General features: G+C 40.9%; 1 protein-coding gene across 5 annotated transcripts in view; it reads left to right on the plus strand.

The window, feature by feature from the left end:
• The window catches only part of PHKA1 (phosphorylase kinase regulatory subunit alpha 1), a 3,177,076-nt gene that overhangs the window by 2,840,330 nt on the left and 314,348 nt on the right, over window positions 1-22,398 (plus strand). For all 5 annotated transcript variants that reach the window (XM_044057561.1, XM_044057557.1, XM_044057558.1 and 2 more), the window contains one exon: window positions 5,740-5,910. In XM_044057561.1, coding sequence (XP_043913496.1) covers window positions 5,740-5,910 — 171 coding nt within the window. The remainder of the gene's footprint in view (window positions 1-5,739; window positions 5,911-22,398) is intronic.

Here is a 22,398-nt window from a genome sequence, read left to right on the forward strand (position 1 = left end):
TTCCAGTATTCCCTTTATACTGGCACCTCTGCGATACACCACATTAGGATCGTCACCTAAAACACCCTTCATATCCTGTGCCCGTAGAATAATATTCCAGTTCTTTGTTAATATGTCCAGGACTATAGAGCTATTACTAGAAAAGGTAGTCACAAAAGGACAAAAAGGTTAATCTCTATTACCAACGCTTTGTAAAGTAGTGGTTGTATCATCACTAGAAACTGTATCCCCAACTGTGTTTAGTAACCCTCCATTCTGAACATTATTTTGTAATAAATTGCTCCTATTGTTTCTGAAAAGGGGTTGGTAAATACCAGTTCTCCGCTTAGAGATGACTTCTTCCTTGATATTATTAATCGAGGAGAAGGGATACCCTTGATCCAAAAACATTTTCCCCATATTTTCACATTCATTTAAAAAAATATTGAATTCAGAGACTATTCAGGCAGCTCTAATTGCCCTTTTATAATGCCACGTTTTACATGCATGGGGTGACTGCTTGTATAATGCAAAATGCTGTTGTCAGCTTTCTGAATATAATAGATTTTATGGGGAATTTAGGAGGATTTGGTTTAACACTTCTGATATGGGGTCCAAGGGCAGATTTTTCGCTGAAGTGGAAGAAAGACTTGTGGCCAGGGACTATTCAAGGGATATTTTGGTGAAGGCTAAGAATAAATTGAAAAATGGGATTGCCCATGATAATCAGGGTAATATTAATGCAGTAAATTATTTTAGAGCCCAGTATGAACCAGAGACTGAAGATGCTATTAAATTGTTTTATGTTACTAGACTCAGTCATTTTTCTAACATATTGAGGAAGGTGGTATTAAATTTTTGGGTAATGATAATTGCAGATGCACATTTAAGAAAATTATTCCCAGAATATCTTACTTTTTCTTTTAGCCGATTTTATAATTTGAAGGAACTTTTGAATTGCCCCAGATTGGAACAAATTATGTCTAGTAGACCAATGGGCTCCTTCCCTTGTGGGAAATGTAGTGTATGTGAGAGGATTAGAAATATGTCCAATACAATAATAAATGGTCAAAATTTTGAATCACGTAGTAGATTTCATTGTCAGTCTTGTGTGGTGTTATTTATATTTAGGGGTGTGGGTGAGATGCGGTGCAGTGGTATGTTAGACAGACTAAAAGGAAAGCTAAAATTAGAATTTTAGAAGATTTAGCAGATATCAGGAAAGGTAATACTAAAGTCCTGTGGCAGATCATTTTATGAGGGTACATTCAAGTAATGGGAAGTATTTATATTTTAGCATTCTGGCCCAAACTATTTTTGATAGTAGCAAATAAAAGCCACAGTAAAGCAAAGCACAACTCCAAGTACCATTCAATAAAATATATAAAAAAAATTATTATCAGGATATCGCTTTTACCACTAATGTGGCGGCTTCAGACCATAAACTAGAATAGACAATACATTGCAGTTAAATACTCACATAAACCGCTTGATTATTTCAAAAAATAATCCATTCATTGTTAAACTATCCTTGTGTATGCACGTAAGATGAATGACATCAGCTATACCTGTTAAATGGTTTAAAGTCACAGTTCACTGTTTTCACAAGTTAAGCATAGAGCTTTCATATACATCAGATATTCATTTAGCAACCCAACAATCCCCCAAATCATAAAAATACATCTCATCAGCTTAAGCTTTGTGTTTAAAAATAGAATAAAAACGAACTTATTTATCTTAGTACACAGAATTTACGCTTACTCCTAGGTAACTGAAGACAGGTGTTCAAGCCTTAATAGAAGCAACCACTAAAATAAAACTATAAGAATTGAATGAATCCAGGTACACAATACAGTTATAAAATCTAATTTTATAGTTATCATAAATGCATTGTCTGACTCTCTGATAGCGTATTATCCATAAATAGATGTGGTTCAAGCTGCCGCATCCCTCATAGTATGGCAACGGACACAATGCGTCTACTAATAAACAGAACTAGAGTCCAGTTATATGACTGTAAACCTGTCAATAATCGCATGCTGGTATTGTGCAAGTTAACAGAGTATGTCCATAATCACTGCGTACTCATAATGTCCCAGCTACCTCACCGCTCAAATCATAATAATTATCGCAGTTCATCTACTAGGGATAGAGATCAGTGTCCATTAGACTGCTGTTAGCAAATAGAATGTATCTATATCATACTGACTAATACCTGACTCTGTTAAGTATATAGATGTAACTTTATTAATACGTAGCCATTACGTTCATTACCTACAGTGTTATCTTGACATTTAATGTGTAGTAGCTATTGCCATGTTTTATTTGTTAACAGCCGTACAATGGATATTGGTCTTCTATTTTTAGCGGAAGTATGGCGCTAACTGCTATACTTTGAGTGGTGGGGTAGCTTGGATAGTACCAACACGTAGTAACTATGTATACATTTTGCTCATTTGGACAATATTAGCCTGCTATTATGGAATGGTATTAAGTTGTGTAATTGGATTTTAGTTCTGATTTTTAGCAGATATATTGTGTCAATTACCACAACTTGAGGGATACTGCACTTTGAACACTATCCATTCAGAAGTAAACGCTATCTTAGAGTCGGGTATCACAGTCAGTATGACTACAAGTAGTTATTTTTATTATTTACACCTTTATTCTGGCATTAATGTGTATTAGACACTGTCATCTAGGTGTGATATGCTATCTCAGAGTCAAATATTACAATTAGTACGACTGTAAGTAGCTGTTACCACGTATAGCTCCATTATGGCATTAATCTGCAGTAGATATAGATACATTCTATTTGCTAACAGCAGTCTAATGGACACTGATCTCTATCCCTAGTAGATGAACTACAATAATTGTTATGATTTGAGCGGCGAGGTAGCTGGGACATTGAGTACGCAGTGATTATGGATATACTCTGTTAACTTGTACAATACCAGCATGCTATTATTGACAGGTTTGCAGTCATGTAACTGGACTCTAGTTCCATTTATTAGTAGACATATTGTGTCCGTTGCCATACTATGAGGGATGCGGCAGCTTAAACCACATCTATTTATGGATAATACGCTATCCGAGAGTCAGGCAATGCATTTATGATAACTATAAAATTAGATTTTATAACTATATTGTGTACCTAGATTCATTCAATTCTTATAGTTTTATTTTAGAGGTTGCTGCTATTAAGGCTTGAACACCTTTTTTCAGTTACCTAGGAGTTAGCGTAAAGTCTGTGTACTAAGGTAAATAACTTATTTTTTATCCTGTTTTTAAACGCACAGTTTAAGCTGATGAGATGTGTTTTTATGATTTTGGGGATTGCTGGGTTGCTAAGTGAATATCTGATGTATATGAAAGTTCTATGCTTAACTTGTGAAAAAGGTGAACTGTGACTTTACACCATTTAATGGGTATAGCTGATGTCATTCATCTTACGTGCATATGCAAGGCTAGTTTAACAATGAATGGATTAGTTTTTGAAATAATCAAGCAGTTTATGAGTATTTAATTGCATTGTATTGTCTATTTTATTTTATGGTCTGAAGAAGCCACATTAGTGATGAAAGCACTAACCTGATAATAAAACGTATTTTATATTTTTTGTATTTTATTGAATGGTACTTGAAGTTGTGCTTAGCTTTACCGTTGCTTTTATTTGCTTTGTTGTTTGTTCATTACAATGGTATTGGTTTACCTGCTGGGTATTATTTTACTTATTTTTGATAGTGAGTGGATTTTGCTAAAAAAACTGAACCAGTTGGAAACTACATTTATTTTTAATTGTGGCACACTCTTTCCTAGAGCTTAAACAGGAGGCTGTCCTTCATTTTTAGAATTTGGTATGATGTCATATGGTAAGGGTCTGTTTAATGTTGATGTATTATAACATTTATAAAAATTGTATTGGAGTTTGTATATAGGGAGATATATAATTTAAAATGTTATGTCAGGAGCACTGGCCACTTTCAGTGATGGGATTTTTGAATGTTAATTGATTTATTGAATAATTATTGTGTCTATATAATGTGGAAGGTTTTTGTACTTGGTTATCCCTTGAAGGCGACAAGCCGAGGTACCGGGATATTAAATTGCTGGTGGAATGCTATTGTTGCGATCATTGTGGAGTTTTTTTTTTCTTTATATATATTCAGTTCCTAGTGGGTTTATATGTAGGTAGAAAGCTAGACCAGCTCCACGCAACTCTCTGCATTCACTTTGTAAATCTGAAATTAGCAGATTAAGAACTGATGAAGGCAGAGTTGTCACTAGGCCAGTTGCTGCACTGGGCCCACCCACAATTGCCAACCCCCACTTCAACAAGAATGTTGAGGGGGGAAAATCCTTGAGTTGTTGTCTTTCGGCTTTTCCCGGTTAGGGGTCACCACAGCTGAACTCCGGTCCGTTAATGATTGGCAGTAGATTTTCACAAACGCCGAGGTGGCAGCTCGACGTTCAACCTTCAACGAAGGCATGCCCATTTACACATGTCTTTCGAATGCCCACCCAACTGTGGGGAGGACATGCAGACTCCACACAGAAGGCACTCCCCACACTCCAGCTGAGAATCAAACAGGAGAACCTCTTGCTGTGAGGCAACAATGCTACCGCTGCACCACGGTGGATACAGGAAAAATCCTTGAGTTAAGGACCAAAAAATACAATTCCTGCATGCAAAGAGCTGTTGTGTTTTACACAGTAGCTTTTTCAGAAGCTGTGGCAGAGAGCTATATTGGTTACTTTGTACAGTTCCTAACACAAACTCTTTAGCAAAGTATTTAAGCAGCCACAGTTTCTCAAGACTTCTTCAGTGGGTATTGATCTGCCACCCAACAAAACCAGTCCTACAACTGATGTGGGGCTAATTGGCAAATTGATTATCATGCCACCTTGGCAGCTGGTGCCCCAGGGCAGCCCCTCCTTCAGTTCCATCCTTGCTATGGTTCTAACACAACGTATGCCATCAAAATGATTTGAAGACTTCTACTGGCTTAGCTGTCTTCAGCATAAGTAACAGAAAACTAATGTGAATTGTGTGCCAACTGTAAAGCTGCTGTTGCATTTGAAAGCTATGCATCTCTGACATGTAACAGTTATTGGAATTTTATTTGAGCTATTACTTAAGGAAGTGGTGAAATTAATTTTACTTCACAACAGGGCATATGTTCATAGGTGTGTACTAGGCTAATGGCCCTGGAGCTTTTACAAGCCTAACCCATAAGATTACCCTGGCATCGTACCACCCGACCTTAGTTCCCAGTGCCTGTGTTGAGTAAAGCCACTGGCGTGATCCCTGGGGTGTATTTTCTATTTCCCATCCACTCATCAAGATCCGTCTTGAAGAGGGCCAGTGAGGTGCTCTGTTTGACATGTATGGGTAGTATATTCCATAGCATGGGCAGTCTCTGGGTTATGAACCTGTTCCTCCAGCATGTTCTGTTAATTGTGATAATGAGGTTGAGGTCTCTGGTGCCTGTGGTGCGGAGGGACTGGAATTTCTTTAGATGTAGTATTTCTAACAGAGCTGCTTACTAAGGATCTTTAAAGCAATCATTCTTGAGCATTTAGGTAGATATTCTGTTCATCTGCTGCATATAGGTAGATATTCTGTTCCTTTTTAACACAGTAATTTCTACTTTATAAAACTGAAGAGCATGATTCATTAAAATGTCTTGGTAAAGTTATGAATTCAAGTTCAGGTGGTAGTAACCTTTAATATACATTTTCTTTAACTTTCTTTACAAGCTTTCAAGTCCCACTTCATCATCTCCAGAATTCTTTCCTAACACTCCCTTCAGAGATCAACCAGTGAAAGATAGTCGTCAGGGACAGTGGGTCCGGAGAAGGCGGCTGGATGGTGCATTAAATAGGGTTCCTGTTGGATTCTATCAAAAAGTCTGGAAGATTTTACAAAAGGTGAGCAGATTATATGTATTGTTTTTGTTACAGTCTTTATAAAAATGTCCTGAATTTCTGGGTTTCAACAACTGCAATGTTGCTACACTATGAATTACTACTTCAGATTTACTTTGATATGTTTTTCAAGGGGGTACACTCCACGGTGCTGTCACACTCCAGTTACTTGTAGAAACTCTGAAGTTACAGTACTAAGTGGAACAGGTCAACATCATTTCATCTTGGAATTTTCATCATTAAGTTATAGGGGCAGCACAGTGGGGTTTGTTCTTTGCAAAACTTTGTCCAGTAATAATGTTTAAATAATTAAATATTCTTTCTTGGCTGTGTTTCCTTAGTTTAGACTTTATTATCAGCTTTCATTATTTTACTATTTTATGATTTGCTGAAACAAATTTTGATTTTCTGTCATGAACCAATCTATGACTTGTTTTGTGGACGTCATATTAGAACATAAGCAATATGTTATAGAAGTTTTATGCCAGAATTTGGAAGGGGTATGTATATGCACACTTCTGTTAGATTACATTGTGTGGGATCTCTGGCAAATTTCTATACATTGTTATTGATGAGGAAACTGCCATATATTTGGTGACACTATAGAGGTTTGGTCAAGGAGAATGGCAAAGATGAGTTCAGAGCTGCTTTACTATTGCCAACTCTACACAGAACTTTTATTTTATTATGCTTAATTGGTGTCCTTTTCCAGTGACGCCAAGCTATTTTCTTTTCATTGTCCCCTATTGAGATGCATACTTTTTTTGAACATTAGTAAACTTTTTTGACCAGGCTTCCGCAGCAGTTAAAATTTTTTATTTTCATCTATGAAAAAAAAATTGCATTCCCATCTGAAAACTTGCTAAATGTAGTAATCACCTTGGAGACCTGTATTTTAAATTACTGCAGTACACTACATCTGAGTATTTCTTAATGATTGTTTGGCCATCTGTGTGTCACATAAGATGCTGCAGCATGCATCTTAAATGGAAAAACTGGGAAGAAATGTACTTCTGATGCTACTCTGACACTGGCTTACCATTAGGGAGGATAGATCACATTTAGAAAAGACCTTTGCTCTACAGTGAATAGTACTGCCATGGCCTAGGATACTTGGAAGATCCAGTATTCCCATTGACTGGAATCTGTAGGGCACCAGTATGTTACATTATGTCCTCTATCATTTTAAATTATCTGTGTCATACTATTTATGCTAGTACATGGCCCTTTTGGAAAGCTGACCACTTCAGCAGGCCTTACATTTATTTTAATTGTTAACGCGATCCTTTAATCATTATTTTCATCAACCCGCTTCTTCTCATTTTCATGAAGATGGAATGTTGCATCAACTGTAGCTATTGTTGTCTCAGTTCAGACTCACTTTTCTACCTTTTTCAAAAATTATAACCAAATTTCACACGCACACAATTTCTCTCCTGCAAGCCATTTATCTGGGAGGACTTTCATATCTCCCCATGCAGTCTTCCTGTGTCTCTCAAATGTGCTTTTCCATATCACCGGAGTAATCTGTTCCTGTGCTTCTCTGCAGTTGGGGTTACTGTGGCTTCCACTCTGATGTCCTCATTTCTTCATTGGTACCACAGTGTGTATCCTGATACTCATCTCTGGTGCTTCACCTCCACCACCACAGGTTTCCTCGGCTGCTGTGCTGTTCTGAATTTTCAAGATCCTTTATGACGCAATTCTGCACATTGGCTGTTCTGGTGTATATTCCGTTCTGTTTTGTAGCCTCAGTCTTTATTAAATGTAAACCGTCGAGTGACAAAAAGCTATTAAAAACAAGTACATGACAATAGATGTCCTTTCTGGGATCATTGTTGCAGTGTTACTAACAAGTTGGATATCCCACCAGGGATAGCTGAATGTCTGGCCAGAATTCCAGTGCCTAGGTATCTGCCAACATATGACCGAAGTACACCACAGATGTGATGTACCTCAGAACTTTTTTACCTCCAACCTGAGCACTTAACTGCATTTCTCTGTTGGTCAGATGTGTGGTCGTTGCCAGTTCCATTTGCCTTGGGCAGGTAAGTATCTCCATTAGGAAACTTCCTCTTACATAATTTTTGTCTACAATGAACCTTTTTTTTCTTCAACTAAGAAGGAAGAATGTGACGGTGGGAGGCAAATACTGTACAGAGAACCGTACAGAATGTCTGTCTTTGCATATGAGTTATTAACTACAGAAATTGTTCTGTTTGCCAGCCCTTCATCCCTCACCTGGTTAAGCTGTTTGCTTTCTTTTAAGATTTATTTTGAAAATTAGAGACTGAAAGAGCTTGCACGCAAAAATGGATATTGATGCTTCCCACTCAGATGTCCCACATCATCTCAAAAAGAAGCTTAAAATGACCAAATCTGGTACTTCGCAGTCCAGGTGGACCTGGACCTTCTCTGTTGTGTCTCTTGATGAGTCCTCAGACAGTTCAGACTCTTCAGTTTCTCCCTCTGTTATGTCCTATCGGAGGGTCAACAAGGTGCAGCACCTTAGCACATCCTCTGCCATGTAGAGGGGAAACAAGACTGATTATTTCAGATGGACTGGATGAGATTCCCCAGATTCTTGGCAGAGAGGAAGTAGTGGGTTCCCTTATTGAGGTACATCAGGGATTGGAGCCTCCTTGATTTGTACAAGCATCTGATGTCATTTTCATTCGTTCCTCAACAGTTGGGTCTCTGATCCAACCTCTGATCTGGTTCTGCTACTTCACTAGATTTATTGATCCAACTTTTGTGCTCCTTCCTTACCCATAATGCCTTACCAACCTAACATTTCTCATACCTTGTTTGCCACCATATCGCTCAGACACAAATCTCCTTCTCTCAAGCCTTAGAGTAAATCTTTTCAAAATTTTACAGTTATAAGAATATTTTACAGTAGCAGGAATCCTCTGCAAAAAATAAGTATGCATAAATCTCCAATATACTAAAATTCTTCTAGGAAGATATATATACCCGAATCCTGGCCCCATCTATCACAATGAACACAATGATAATTCTCTCCTATGCAGTTCAGTAACCAAACCGCAGCCAACCCCCAGCTCTGGTGATCTAATTTTTGCTGCAATAAATGGTAGAAGTATAAGAAAACTGCTGAACTACATGCCTGGATTTCCAAATAAGCCTGATGTTCTCGCTGTAACTGAAACATGGCTTAAACCCAGCATAAACAACTGAAGTTATACCTCTTGGCTATTATATCATCCATAATAACCATATAAAGAGGAAATGTGGTGGTATTGCTTTAATATTTCCCAATACCTACCACAGTTTTCCTTACACAAAACCAATACCAAAATTCAGTTCAGCAGAGCTTTTTATTGCTTTCTTCAAAGTAAGCAGTTATAAATAAATACGTTTTACTGTCATTTGTATCCCTCCTGATGACAATACAGCTATACTGGAAGACATTCTTCACTGGATATTCATAACATTTCCACAAGAAATAACATTACTAGGTGATGTGAATGTCAGTTGGTTGGACATAAACTCTAACTCCCCTACATCTAGCATGAACTTGTATGGTTTCACGCAACCAATTCGTAGTCCCACACATTATAGCAAGTCATCAAATTCTCTGTTGGACTGGGTCCTGGTATCAGACCCCAGCAAAAGTACGCCACCACAGGTACGACTAGACATCTCACACATCCAGTTAAACAATATATTTATAAAACAACACACAACTTTTCCAAGTTTAACCTAGAAATGTTCATTACTACACCATCATGTATTAACTGGAACTTCCTAGAAGACCTCAAGTTAGATGATGATGTAATTGAATTCAGTATAACTTTCCTAAATATCTAAATAGCTTGCACCTCCTAGAAGGAAGAGACTGAAAACAAATAATGCAGGTTGGCTGTCCACAAAGAGTAGAATGCTAATTCAGGATAGAGAAAAAGCATGGAAAGAATTGCAAAAATATAAAACACTTCAGTATCTTGAAAACTTCAGAATCCTTCACAATATGGCTAAAAAGCAAAAAAATGAAGACAAAAAAACTATACTATAATAACTTTCAGAGTAATACTAAACACAGACTTAAAATATTTTGGACATCCATTAAATAAATCTTATTTCTCTGCCAAAAATTCAACCCAAACCCCTCTCCAGATAATGCACCACTTGAAACTGCAATACAGTTCACCTCTTATTTCATAGATAGTGAAACATCTCTAACTAAGGATTCCTCGATATCTAATGCCGTCCCTGCCCAACAGCCACATCACAACATCCACTTTCACCTTTAAACCCTTGCCCACATCCTATATAATACTGCTCTTAAACTTAACTGTGCTCTTCTTCAGCTGATGACATTTCAAGCAGGTACCTAAAATAGCAGCTAATAGCATTGTCTGTCCAGTATCAGTCCTTATAAATAGATCTATCCAGGAATCCCACATTCCCTTTCTCTGGAAAAAGTCACACATTATCCCTCTTCACAAAGAAGGAAATTCAGCTTGACATTAATAACTTTAGACCTCTAGCAATCGTATCTCCCCTTGCCGAAATACCTGAAAAAATGTATTTAGAAACAATTGTAAGACTACCTCTTGCAGGAAGAATTTCTCTTCCCTACACAACATGGCTTCTGTCCTTCACATAGTACAAGCACTGCCCTTGTAACCTATGTAGGTACTGTCAGTAAAGCCAGAGATAATGGTAAACTAGTCTCTTCCTTATTTCTGGAGTTGTCTAAAGTTTTCAACACTGTTTCTCACTGCAGACTCCTACTTCAGTTGTCATCACTAGGTATGTCTCAGCCCAGCCTTCTGTTGTTCAAAAAGCTACCTGTCCAGTAGGTATCAGAAAATAAAATGATGCTGTGCACACCCTCTCCTTACCTCCCAGTCACCACAGGTGTACCACATGACTGTGTCCTTGGACCCTTCCTCTTTAATACTTTCACCAACACCCTCAGTACTTCCACACAACAAGTTTTGAGATGATTCCACTCTCATTTGCACATCTGACAACATAGTACACCTCCAGAAAATGACTCTGGAAGCTTTAACAGCCACTGAAACATGGCTTCGTAACTCGCAATTCATGCTCAACCTAAAAAAGACCAAACTACTACTTTTTTTCCCCCAATTCCCTCTCTCATGAAGAAACAAAATTTAAAGTTCCGTCTCTTGATAATATAACCGTTGAAGTCACTTGTCATAGCAAACTATTTAGTGGATGATAGTCTAACATTTGACCTGTCTGTACAAAATTTCATAAGGAAAACTCATCGAAAACTAGGGAAGCTTTACAGAGCCAAAAACTTTCTCACTGATGCAACTAAAACTACACTTGCCACTACTTATTTCCTCCCCACTCTTCTTTATGGCTCTCTCATCCTTACTAACCTCCAAGCTTCACAAAAATTAAAACTTGAACAATGATGTAACAAAGTTGCTAAATTTGCAGCACATAGCTCTTTCAGAACCCACTCACTGTATAGCAGTCAAAAGCCTAAATTGGTTAGAACTGTCACATCACCTAACATATACACAACTTCTTACCAACTATAAAATCATGCAGCATCAATCTGCCTGTCTAGCACTAAAAAATATTTTGCACAACTATGTTCCCAGTCGGCCATTGCAATCTAGTGACCAAAACCTCCTGTCTACAAGCCTAGTAAATCTGCTGGGCATTGTCTGCACTTGTACAAGGTTACGAAGGCCTAGAACTCCTTAACTGTATCCATCAGGTGTATATCCCCCTCCCATTTTTCAAAACCACATTGAAAAAGACTTCCCAGATAAAATCTGGTTCTGTTCTTGCTCAAAATCAGGATAAACTATATCCCTAAATATGAATAAGTGCCTTTCATTCTTTGCACCTCCTTACTCTCCCTTTTTCCACTTACTTCCGTACTGCTATCTAATTCTCTTTCCTGACTTTCTATCTAAATACACCATAAGCCTGTTTTTCCCTCACTTCATATTGCTATTCCTGTTTTTATTAGACTCTTACCTTTAATTTCTCTACAAGCTGTCTAAAATTTCTTTAAGTAAATAATTCTCATATATCTTGTAGCGATTCTTAACCAATGTGTTTATATCATGTCTAATTTGTTATAATTATTTAAACTGCAGATGTTTTTTTTTTATTTTTGAAGATTGTGTATAATTATTGTTTTTAAAATGTTTTGTAATACTTTGGAGCTTTTCTTCCCGGACTTCTACCAGTCGGAATTTCCTGTTAATCAAATGTCAATAATTAAACAATTTTGTTTCTGTTATGCTAAATTATATATCTGTATTTCTCTTGCATTCTCTCCCCCTTGTTGCCGTAAGTTTTTGAGTTCTGGTCATCAGGCTATACTTTTTTCCTCTCCGTTTACTGTTGAGTATTCTTTAAATACCATCGCTGGTACTTCCTTTTTCTTTCATCTTAGCTCATCTCTTTCTACCCTTTAGAGGGTATTTGCAGATGTTCTTCATGTTTCACTGTTGCAGTCATCACATTTGGGTCATCCCTGCTGGGGTAGCCCTTGGCCGGCCTGAATACCAGGGACTTAGTATTTCAGCATCAGTTGCTGTCACTTGAAGACTGACGTCAGGTCGTCAGTGGTATAAAGGAAGGCAGCCGATGCCATTATATCAGTTTTTCTTGCCGTTGCAGTTCGCACGAGTGCCACTCTGCCGCTACCAAAGTTTCATTTCCAAATTGAAGTTGAAGTCTTCAAAATCTAAGTTCCCCGTTGGGGATCCTTTTTTCTTGCACTAACCGATGTCAGAAAACGTTAATAATTGTCTCGCCTGTGGAAAGCAAATACCACACTGGGACGTCCACTCCTACTGCATCACTTGATTAGGCCCAGACCATGACGTCCCTGTTCTGAGCTTCAACGCCAGAACTATTCGTCTGGCCCTTATTGTAGCCAGATATTTACATTTACAGTCCTTGCATTCCGATATGGCTTCCGTAAGCCGTTCGACAGCAGACCTTCCGAATAAATGTAAAGATAAAGACAGAGACAGACCGCACAGGACTAAACCTTCCGACGACGCTGCCGTCAAGCTGGTCATCAGTCCTCCGGAATTCAGTGATGTACTTTCGCAGCCCCTGATGCCTGCTTCAAATAATTTGTTGGCCTCTACTGAGACCCTTTTGGAGTCCGGTATGCTGCAGAACTCTTCTTCGTCTAAGGATCCTGTGGTCGTCTCTACCTTGGATGGGTCCAGAGCCGCTGTGCAGGCACCGGCTTCTGAGGAAGTCCTTCGCAACACCGAATCCAGACATAAACTGATGCCTTCTTTCACAGCTACCGTTCTTTCTAAAACAACTGAGTTGCTTAGGGCCAGGGGTCGAAACACCCCCAAGAAACCAACTTCCAGCCATTCTTTGGCGCCTGCTCCTTTGCCTCAGTCACAAATGCTTAGAATGGCAGAGGACTTTATCATGCTGATTAAGGGAAGCCAGGCCACTCCCTCAAAAAAGAAAGAGATCTGTCTCCAGAAGTTTTGTTGGAACAAGAGTCAGATGAATATGATGCATCTGACTATGAAGACATGCAGCCCCTCTCTACATATGAGGATTCTGATGCAGAGGAATCTATTCCGTCAGCCTCTCCCCCAGAGGATGTTCCCCTTTGGAGAAACCCTGCATACTTTAAGGGAGCATTTCAAATGGGAGAGTCAAGACTACCCACAGTCTAAAAAGAGACTCAGAGTTCCTGGACTTTCCACAACACAGGCCCTTAACCCCCCCCCCCCCCAGTCCTACATGTAGTGGATGATGTCTTCCATGAATCCAGCTTGACTCCAGACATCCTCCCTCCTGCTCCCAGAAAGCCAGACAGGTACTACAGAGTCCATGACTCTCACAAATATTTCTTTAAAAACCCAACAGTGGACCCTGAGGTCATTACTCAAGGCCTAAAAGGGGTTAAAGCTACTTCAGCTAAGAATCCCACCCCCTTAGACAGGGATTCCAGAGCACTGGACAGATGGGGTAAAAAAAAGTATACACCTCGGCTACTCTTGCTATCAGGGCACTAAATTGTCAGTTCCATATGCTTAAATGTTCAGCAACATACCTTGGAACTCCTTAAACAAAAAATGTCTTCCTTTCCTGCATGGGCAGAATCTAAAGATTTACAGGCACTCTGCTGGTCAAGTAACTAAACACACTTTGCACTGTGGTTTTGACGTCCTAGAAGCTTCTTGTAGGGCAGCAGTCACTGGATCAGTCATTAGAAGACATGCATGGCTTAAGGAACAACCCCTGCCAGACCATGTCAAATCAAAATTGTTGGATGCACTTTTGCACAAAGACAACTTATCTGGTACTAAAGCAGAAGAGGTGTTAACAAAGATGGAAGAAAAAGAAAAATCTATGCAGACTGTTAAAGATTTCTTACAGGTACAGCCCCCTAGGTTCAGCAAGCATTTTCCTTCCAAGAACTGGTCCTTTGCTACACCTAGTAAACAGGGCCAGCCTAGGCCCCGTGGAAACAGACCTCCTAGACAACAGTCCCATGGGTTGTAGAGATCTAAGCAATGGACTGCCTCCACTTCAAAACCAGGGTGATCTAAGTCACCCCCTTATGGTAAAAACTCACAATGACTCACCCCCTCCCTACCTCGCCCACCATCAAATACCCCTAGGAGGAAAACTCTCCTTTCACTCCAGCACTTGGGCCACCATTACCAAGGACCAATGGGTTCTGAACAGTGTGTCTCAGGGGTACAAATTCTTCTTCCACACCCTTCCAACCCCAAATCAGTGGGCAGAGGTTCAAAAGCAAATCCATACCCTGCTCTACTTGGGAGCAATAGAACACGTTCCTGCAGAGCAGATAGGCCAAGGCTTCTACTCCAGACTTTTTCTGGTACCCAGGAAAGAGGGCAGCTGGCGCCCCACCCTCGATCTATCCATTCTAAATACCTTCCTTGTGATCCCAAAATGCTCACCCTCCAGCAGCTGCTACCCATGCTGTCCATGGATGCTTGGCTAGTCACCCTGGACCTTGAAAGAGGCCTACCTCCACATTCCCTTCAAGGAGTCCTGCAGAAAATATCTTTGCTTCAGGACAGGATCTCAACACTTTCAGTTCTCTGCAGTTCCCTTTGACTTGTCTACTGCTCCCAGAGTTTTCACAAAATGCCTGGCTCTGGCCATTGCTTTTTTGCAGACAAAGAACTATTCAAATTGACCCCTACTTAGATGACTGCCTTATTCAGGCAGACACCAAGGAAAAGCTGCTCAAAGACCTGGCCTTTGTAAAGAACCTGCTAACCTCCTTAGGGTACACAGTCAACGAAAAGAAATAGAAACCGGTACCCACCAAAAGGATTATCTTTCTGGGAGAAAGTCTGGACACAGCATCCCAGATAGCATGCCTAACACCAGAGGAACAAAGTTTCCTATCAGCTTACTTCTCTCAACTGGTCACCAGGTCCCAGCTTTCTGCAGGGGAAATCCTTCAAGCCCTGGGGTTCATGGCATCTTGCATACTCCTTATTCCATATGCCAGACTGCATATGAGCAAACTTCAGTTGTACCTAAAGAGCCTTTGGTGTCAACACACTCAAGATCTGGAAACTCTCTTACCTATTATTCCTTGCCTGAGGGAGGAATTTATTTGGTGGGCAACAGCTTGCTCCCACAGCAAGGGACTGCCCTTTTCCCCACACCCTGCCCTCCCAGACACTCGCCACAGAAGCATCATACTACTCTTGGGGTGCACACCTGGACGGCAGGTGCATACAGGGCCAATGGAACCCCCAGCAATTCCCCCAGCACATCATTGTAAAAGAGATGATAGCTGTGCAGCAGGCCTTGTTACCTTTCAAACCTCTTCTCTCTCCACAAGTTAACCTGATCAAAACAGACAACACCACAGTGATGTGGTACATCAACAAGCAGGGAGGTACCCTCTCCTACCCACTGTGCAGGCTGGCCATGACCCTTTGGTTCACAGCCTCTTCCATGCATCTACACCTGTTAGCACAGTACCTGCCAGGCTCTCTCAACTCCCTGGCAGACCAATTAAGCAGAAAACTGTTGGACCCCCCACAAGTGGCAGCTCAGCATAAGCACCTTCTTACTAATAATTCGGAAATGGGGAACCCCAGACTTTGACCTCTTTGCCTCCCACACTAACCATCACCTCAGCAGATTCTGCACCAGGGAGCATCACTGCATGACATGGAAAGTAGATGCCCTGTCCTTCCCCTGGGTAAACCTCTCGGTCTGTGCCTTTCCTCCCCTACCTCTCATTCCCAAGGTACTGATCAAAATAAAGGAGGAAAAACCAAAGACCATTCTCATAACTCCAGATTGGCCCAGACAGCACTGGTACCCCTTGCTGCACAGCCTGTCCACACTGCCCCCATGGAATCTTCCTTATATTTCCAACCTCCTAACCCAGAGGGAAGGGGAATTCATGCACCCCCAATTGCAGACACTCAATTTGGCAGTTTGGCTTATAACCTGACCCCTGACCAATCTGCCCTCCTCAGTAAACAGGAGAGGCCAGACACCCTAGCACCAGAAAGTCTTATGCAGATAAATGGAAAAGGTTCTGCAGCTGGATCCAGGCTAAGGGGGCCAATATGGCACAGCCCTCCATCTCTCTCATCCTGTATTACTTAGCTGACCTACTACACAGTGGTTTCTCTTTCACCTCTATAAAAATTCATGCCTCTGCTATTTCTGCTCATTTTCCCACTGAACAGCCTCTTTTTTCCCGTTCATTTTCCCACTGAGAAGCCTCTTTTTTCACACCCTCTGAGCAAGCAATTCCTCAGAGGGGCTAACAACTTGAGGCCCCCCAGAAGGGCACCAACACCGGCTTGGGATGTTAACTTTGTTTTGGAAAAGCTCACCCTGCTCCATTTGAACCAGCTACTTCTGCAGAGCTAAAATTTCTCTCCTGGAAGACAAACTTCCTCCTGGCCATCACTTCAGCCAGAAGAGTCTCTGAGCTGCAAGCACTCATGGCAGTGGAACCCTTCATCATCTTCCATGCAGACAGGGTATCCCTCAGAACTAATCCATCCTTCATGCCCAAAGTGGTACCCAGTGTGGCTCTCAACCAATCCACCCATTTGCCCACCTTCGTTCCTAATCCACAAAACAAGGGGGAAAGGATTCTGCACTCTCCAGATGTGCACAAACAGCTCAGATACTGTCTGGAGAGGACTAAACCCTTCAGAAAATCTGATCAACTGCTGGTTAGTTTTGCTTCAGGGGCAGAGGGCAAAGCCATCTTTAAACAAACCATTTACAAATGGATAGCACGCTGCATCCATTTCTGCTACAAACAACATGGCAAGCCTCCCACCAAGGGGGTCAGGACCCAATCCACCAGAGCAGCCTCCACTTCTGCAGCATTTCTCAGAGGAGTCCCCACCAGAGACATCCTTGAGGCTGCCACCTGGACATCTGTTCACACCTTCACCAAACATTACCACCTGCTTCTCTCTTCTAAATCCAGGGCAGGTTTTGCCTTGGCAGACTTGCAGGGCATGCTAGCCAGCCCCTAGTTTCCTTGACTGCCTCCACCCATTTCCTCAGCTTTGGGAATCTACCTAAATGTGATGACTGCAACAGTGAAACACGAAGAACACAGTACAGTTGTGTACACTTACCATAAATGTAGATGTTTGAGTGTCTTCACTGTTGCAGTCCTGGTTTCCCTCCCTCCTTCCCCTTTTTTTCTTTTTATTATCTTCCTTCCTTGTTGTTCTCCTTTCCTTACAAGGGACATGTTGGTATTTTTTTCCCCACTGTTGGGGTCCTGCCACCAGAGCCTGGCCTCCTACTTTGGGGGCTCCTGACCGGTTAGGACAAGAAAAACTGATGTAATGGCATCAGCTGCCTTTCTTTATACCACTGATGACCTGACATCAGTCTTCAAGCGACAGCAACGGACAGAGAAATACTAAGTCTTTGGTATTCAGGCCAGCCGAGGGCTACCCCAGCAGGGATAACCCAAATGTGATGACTGCAACAGTGAAGACACTGGAACATCTGCATTTATGGTAAGTGTACACAACTGTACTTTATCATTGTTGGTATATTACTGAATAAATAAATACATCTGTATGACAATAGGTTTTCCTATATTATCTCTTTGCAGTGGCTGGTAAGCTGACCAGATTTTAAAAATGTATTTTCTGTGGGCATAAGATGCCGGATTCTTATGCGCACAGGGAATGTGTACTTTCTAGGTGTGGCCCATTTAGATATAGACTTTTCTATTTGTGCTTACTTTAATGCCAGGGTCCTTAGCAACAGGAAAATAAGCTGGTCCTAAAAGGTCATCTTCCTCTGGAGTGACTGGTACTCAAACCCCCTCAAAGGGTCTGAAAAGGGGAAGACTGATTCAACCCCCAAGGATAAAGACCCTAAGAAAAGGTCACCAGACTATTCTACTACATCGGCTCCATCTCCAAGTCGCCTTCCAAGTTTTCAAAAAGATCGGATCCTAAACTTTCGAACCTGACTGCATCAAAGCCAAGACCACCTCTGAGCTATTCATGTAGATTTTTGCCACAGCTGCTCTCCCCTCAACTCCACTCTCCTTTTCTTAAAGAAACACCTAGAAGACAGCTCGGTCCACTATCAGCCAACTCATTCCTTAGGTTCTCCAGGAGTCTGTCTGAAGTAGAAATGGATAGGATAATAGTGTTCCTTAGAGTTCAGATCCAGATGGGAGTAGTCTTCCATCAGACCCATGAGCCTGCCCTCCTCTGAACTGATAATTATATCTCTTTCTCTGATCCATCCCATGGTTTCAGAGCCCTCGGATCTGAGAACCCAAAGGATGTCCTTGTCAGATCTGAAGATAGGTGGTTCTTTGAGTCTGACAGTGTCCCTGAGTCACCTGGCTCGATCAGAACCAAACTGCTTGTGCCAGCTTTGGGGGATTGGCGTCAATTCCAAAGTTATCAGAGCTGTTTTGGCCCTTATGGGCTTCACTGTATAGCTCTGTTCCAACTCTTTTTTGAGGCAGAGGTCTGGGGAGTTCAGGGTACTTTGGCACAGGGGTCTTCAGCTCTGGCACAGCAGACTTCTGTCTCTCCTAGACCCTCGACCTCTGAGGTAGTGGAGAGAGGGCTTTCTCTCTCCCTGCCTAGGGCTAGGACAGTTTTGCCCATTGTTTCACCATTGGGGTTCAGTTCTGAGCCTCTCACATCTGTACCATTGGGACAGCCTAGCAGATTGAGCCTCCAATCAGTCCCTAGAGACTCCCCTGCTACTTCCAATACCTTATCAGACCATCCAACTGATAAAGACCTTAGAACGAGAAACGTATAAGAGGAGAAACCTGGATTTCTCTCAGAAATATTTCACTGAAGACGTTTTTAATGAAGGGAAGGGTCCCCCAGATCTCCACCGGAGGATATTTCTTTTAGAAAAATACTGGAAATTTTAAAGTAAAAAGATGGTTGGTCTTCAAATCCCCCTTCCCAGGAGGAGTCGTTTCTGGAGGCCTTTGGGTGAGGCGACAACGCTACCGCTACACCACCGCGGCTTCTAAATATATATATTTGATAAATACATAATATTTATAGTTATACTGAACTGTTGTTTGTGAATAATAAACATTAAATAATGCATAAATAGGTAATATCCTTGAATGCATAAAAAATAATGCAAAATACACATCCTATAATGGATTTTACAAAAAATTTACATGTCCCTATAATGGGAAATAATTTTGTACTACATACTTATACTATTTGTCATGCTGCCCCTTCAACTATTTTGTTTCTTTCAAGGGCTTTAAGTTTTAATACTGGTATATGGAAGTTATTTCATTGATGCCTGACCACTTGTCAGCGCGCAATAAAATCTGCCATTTAAGTTCTTTTAATTCCAGATAGACACCCCTTGGTCTCTTTTCCTCTATGTCCACATGGTCAGTGGCCATAAACCTAATATGGTCAGTATTGGCATAAATATGTCTTGCCAGGGCATTATTCAAGTTGCTCTTTTTAATGGCATATACAAGTTCATAAATTCTGTGGCTATATTTCCTTTCTGTTTTACCTGTGTAAAATACTGGACATAGGTCACATGTAGCCACATATACTACTGCTTTTGAAGAATAGTTGTATCTACCTTTGATGCTATATTAAAAATTGTTAATGGTAAATGAATCAGCAACTTTGATTTTGTGACACCAGTTGCATGTTCCACATTTTAATGTGCCCAAACGGTTGTGTACATGCACTTGGTGTCCACTCTTAAGAAGATCTTTTAAGTTCCTTCCCTTCCTGTATGTTGTTGGTTTATCACCTAAGTGGGTTCTAATGCCCACATCTTCCATAAGGATGTCCCAGTTCTTCTGAAAGTCCTTCTTAAACTATTAGAATCTGTACTATAAGTAATAGTTAAAGATTTCAAAAAGGTGATGCTGTTTCTTCTATTTATACCCTGGTCCAAGAGAGTGTTCTGTGCAAAATTGGATGCCATAACTTCCAAATTCAGAGAATCAATGCCCCCTCTATGGGATCTATTATCTAACAAGGAATTTTGTGTCACGTCCAACAGATTAACTTCACAATTCAAACGGTCACTTTCCAAAATATTGCTGTTAACTATGGGTCTAAAATGCCCTAGTTCCCTCTTTTCTGTGACCTCTTCTGTTACTTTGTTGATTAACTCTAATGTGTATGCCCTTTTCAGAAACATAGTTTTCAAGTTAATACATTCAAAATCTTCATCCCTCGACACCATCCGAGCAGCTCTTACCAGTTGACCTTTAACCATTGATCTGTTTTGGTGCTCGGGGTGTGAGCTACTGTAATGAAGAAAAGAGTTAAAATAAGTCTTTTTTCTATAAATAGTTGTGGCATACCTCCCATTAGTTTCATCCTTGAAAAGGTGAACATCCAAGTAATCCATATGATTAAGATTAACAACCCAAGTAAAGTGTAAAAAAGTGGTGGTAGTATTTATGTATTGTAAAAATTGTTCAAGTGATTCCGGGGGACCTTCCCATATTAAACTGATGTCATCATGGAACCTATGATGCATAGTGATATAGGAGCGATAGTCTGACTGAAATACAGACTGTGTCTCCCAGTATGCCATAACCGTGTTGGCAAAAGCCCCACCACAATCTGAACCCATGGCAGCACCAGTTGTTTGCAAAAAATATTTGTTAAACATAAAAAATTATTGGTTAATACAATTTCCAATAATTCCAAGATGAGATTAGCTTTGTCTTGGTGAATCTTGTGCTCTAATAACATTCATTAACCCAATCCAAACCAGTGGTCTGTGGAATGACTGTATAGGTTCATAAGTAGGTACTAGGCTGTCTACCCGAGGGCATTTATAAGCCTAGCCAGAGTGCGTCAGCTTTCGCCACCCCATTGATTAATTAACTGAGCCTCTGCCAAGAAGAGCCAATTAAGTGATCTCAGGGGTGTATTTTCTGTTACCCATCCACTCGTCAAGGTTTCTCTTGAAGAATGTTAGTGAGGTGCTCTGCCTAATGTAGTTAGGAATTTTGTTCCAAAGCATAGGGAGCCTCTGTGACAGGAATCTATCCCTCCAGCATGTTCTATTTATTGTTGTGGCAAGGTTTAGCTCACTAGAGCGAGTGGCTCGCAGTGACTTGGATTTCTTTAGGTGGAGCATGTCCATCAATTTTGAGTTGGACATTGCTTTGTAAGTCAGGCAGAGATCACCTCTGAGTAAGCAATATGCCACTGAGTACAGCTGGAGTTTTTCCAGTCGGGCTGCATAGGACATATGTTTAAGACCAGTTATCCTCTTGGTGAGGTACTTTTGTGGTCTTTCCAGCTGTTGGAAGGGTCTTGTGAGGTAAATCCCAAACGGGGCATTGTACTCTATGATGGGTCTGATGAGTGACGAGTAGAGGGGCACTATGACTTCTTTATTTCTAGATGCGAACCCTTTAGTAATTAGATGGGCTACATAGAAGGATTTCCTAACTACTTTGGCAGTATGATTGTCAAAGGAGAGATTACTATTTACCTGGATCCCCAGATCTCTTATTAACTCTTCTGTATTAAGGGGGCTGCCACCTATGTGGTCATTCATGGGCGTTTTGTTTTTCCCAAACAGGATGACTATGCATTTTTTGGCATTTAGCTTGAGACCATGACTTTGACACCAGGTGTCCGGCTCAGTAAGGCCCTTTTGGAGAATGTAGCCGGTGAGTCAATTATGGCTCCCAGTTTGCAGTCATCGGCGAACTTGGTAAGCCATAGTCCTCCTGTGTTTGCCTGTACTTCTGAGAAGTATATGCCGAACAGTAGGGGTCCCAGGACCGAGCCTTGTGGGACACCACTTGTGACTGGTTTAGAGTCTAACGTAGAGCCCACTATTCTTACCATATGAGATCTGTCTGTAAGCCAGTTGGTAACTCATCTCGTGATGTAGGAGTTTATGTTCAGGCTGGTGAGTTTTTCTATAATTCCCGAGTGGGGAATGGTGGCAAAAGCCTTGGCGAGGTCAAGGTAGGCTGTGTGAACTACCTTC

Source organism: Protopterus annectens, chromosome 15.part0 (assembly GCF_019279795.1).
Source record: "Protopterus annectens isolate FY-2018-M chromosome 15.part0, PAN1.0, whole genome shotgun sequence".
NCBI lineage: Eukaryota > Metazoa > Chordata > Ceratodontiformes > Protopteridae > Protopterus > Protopterus annectens.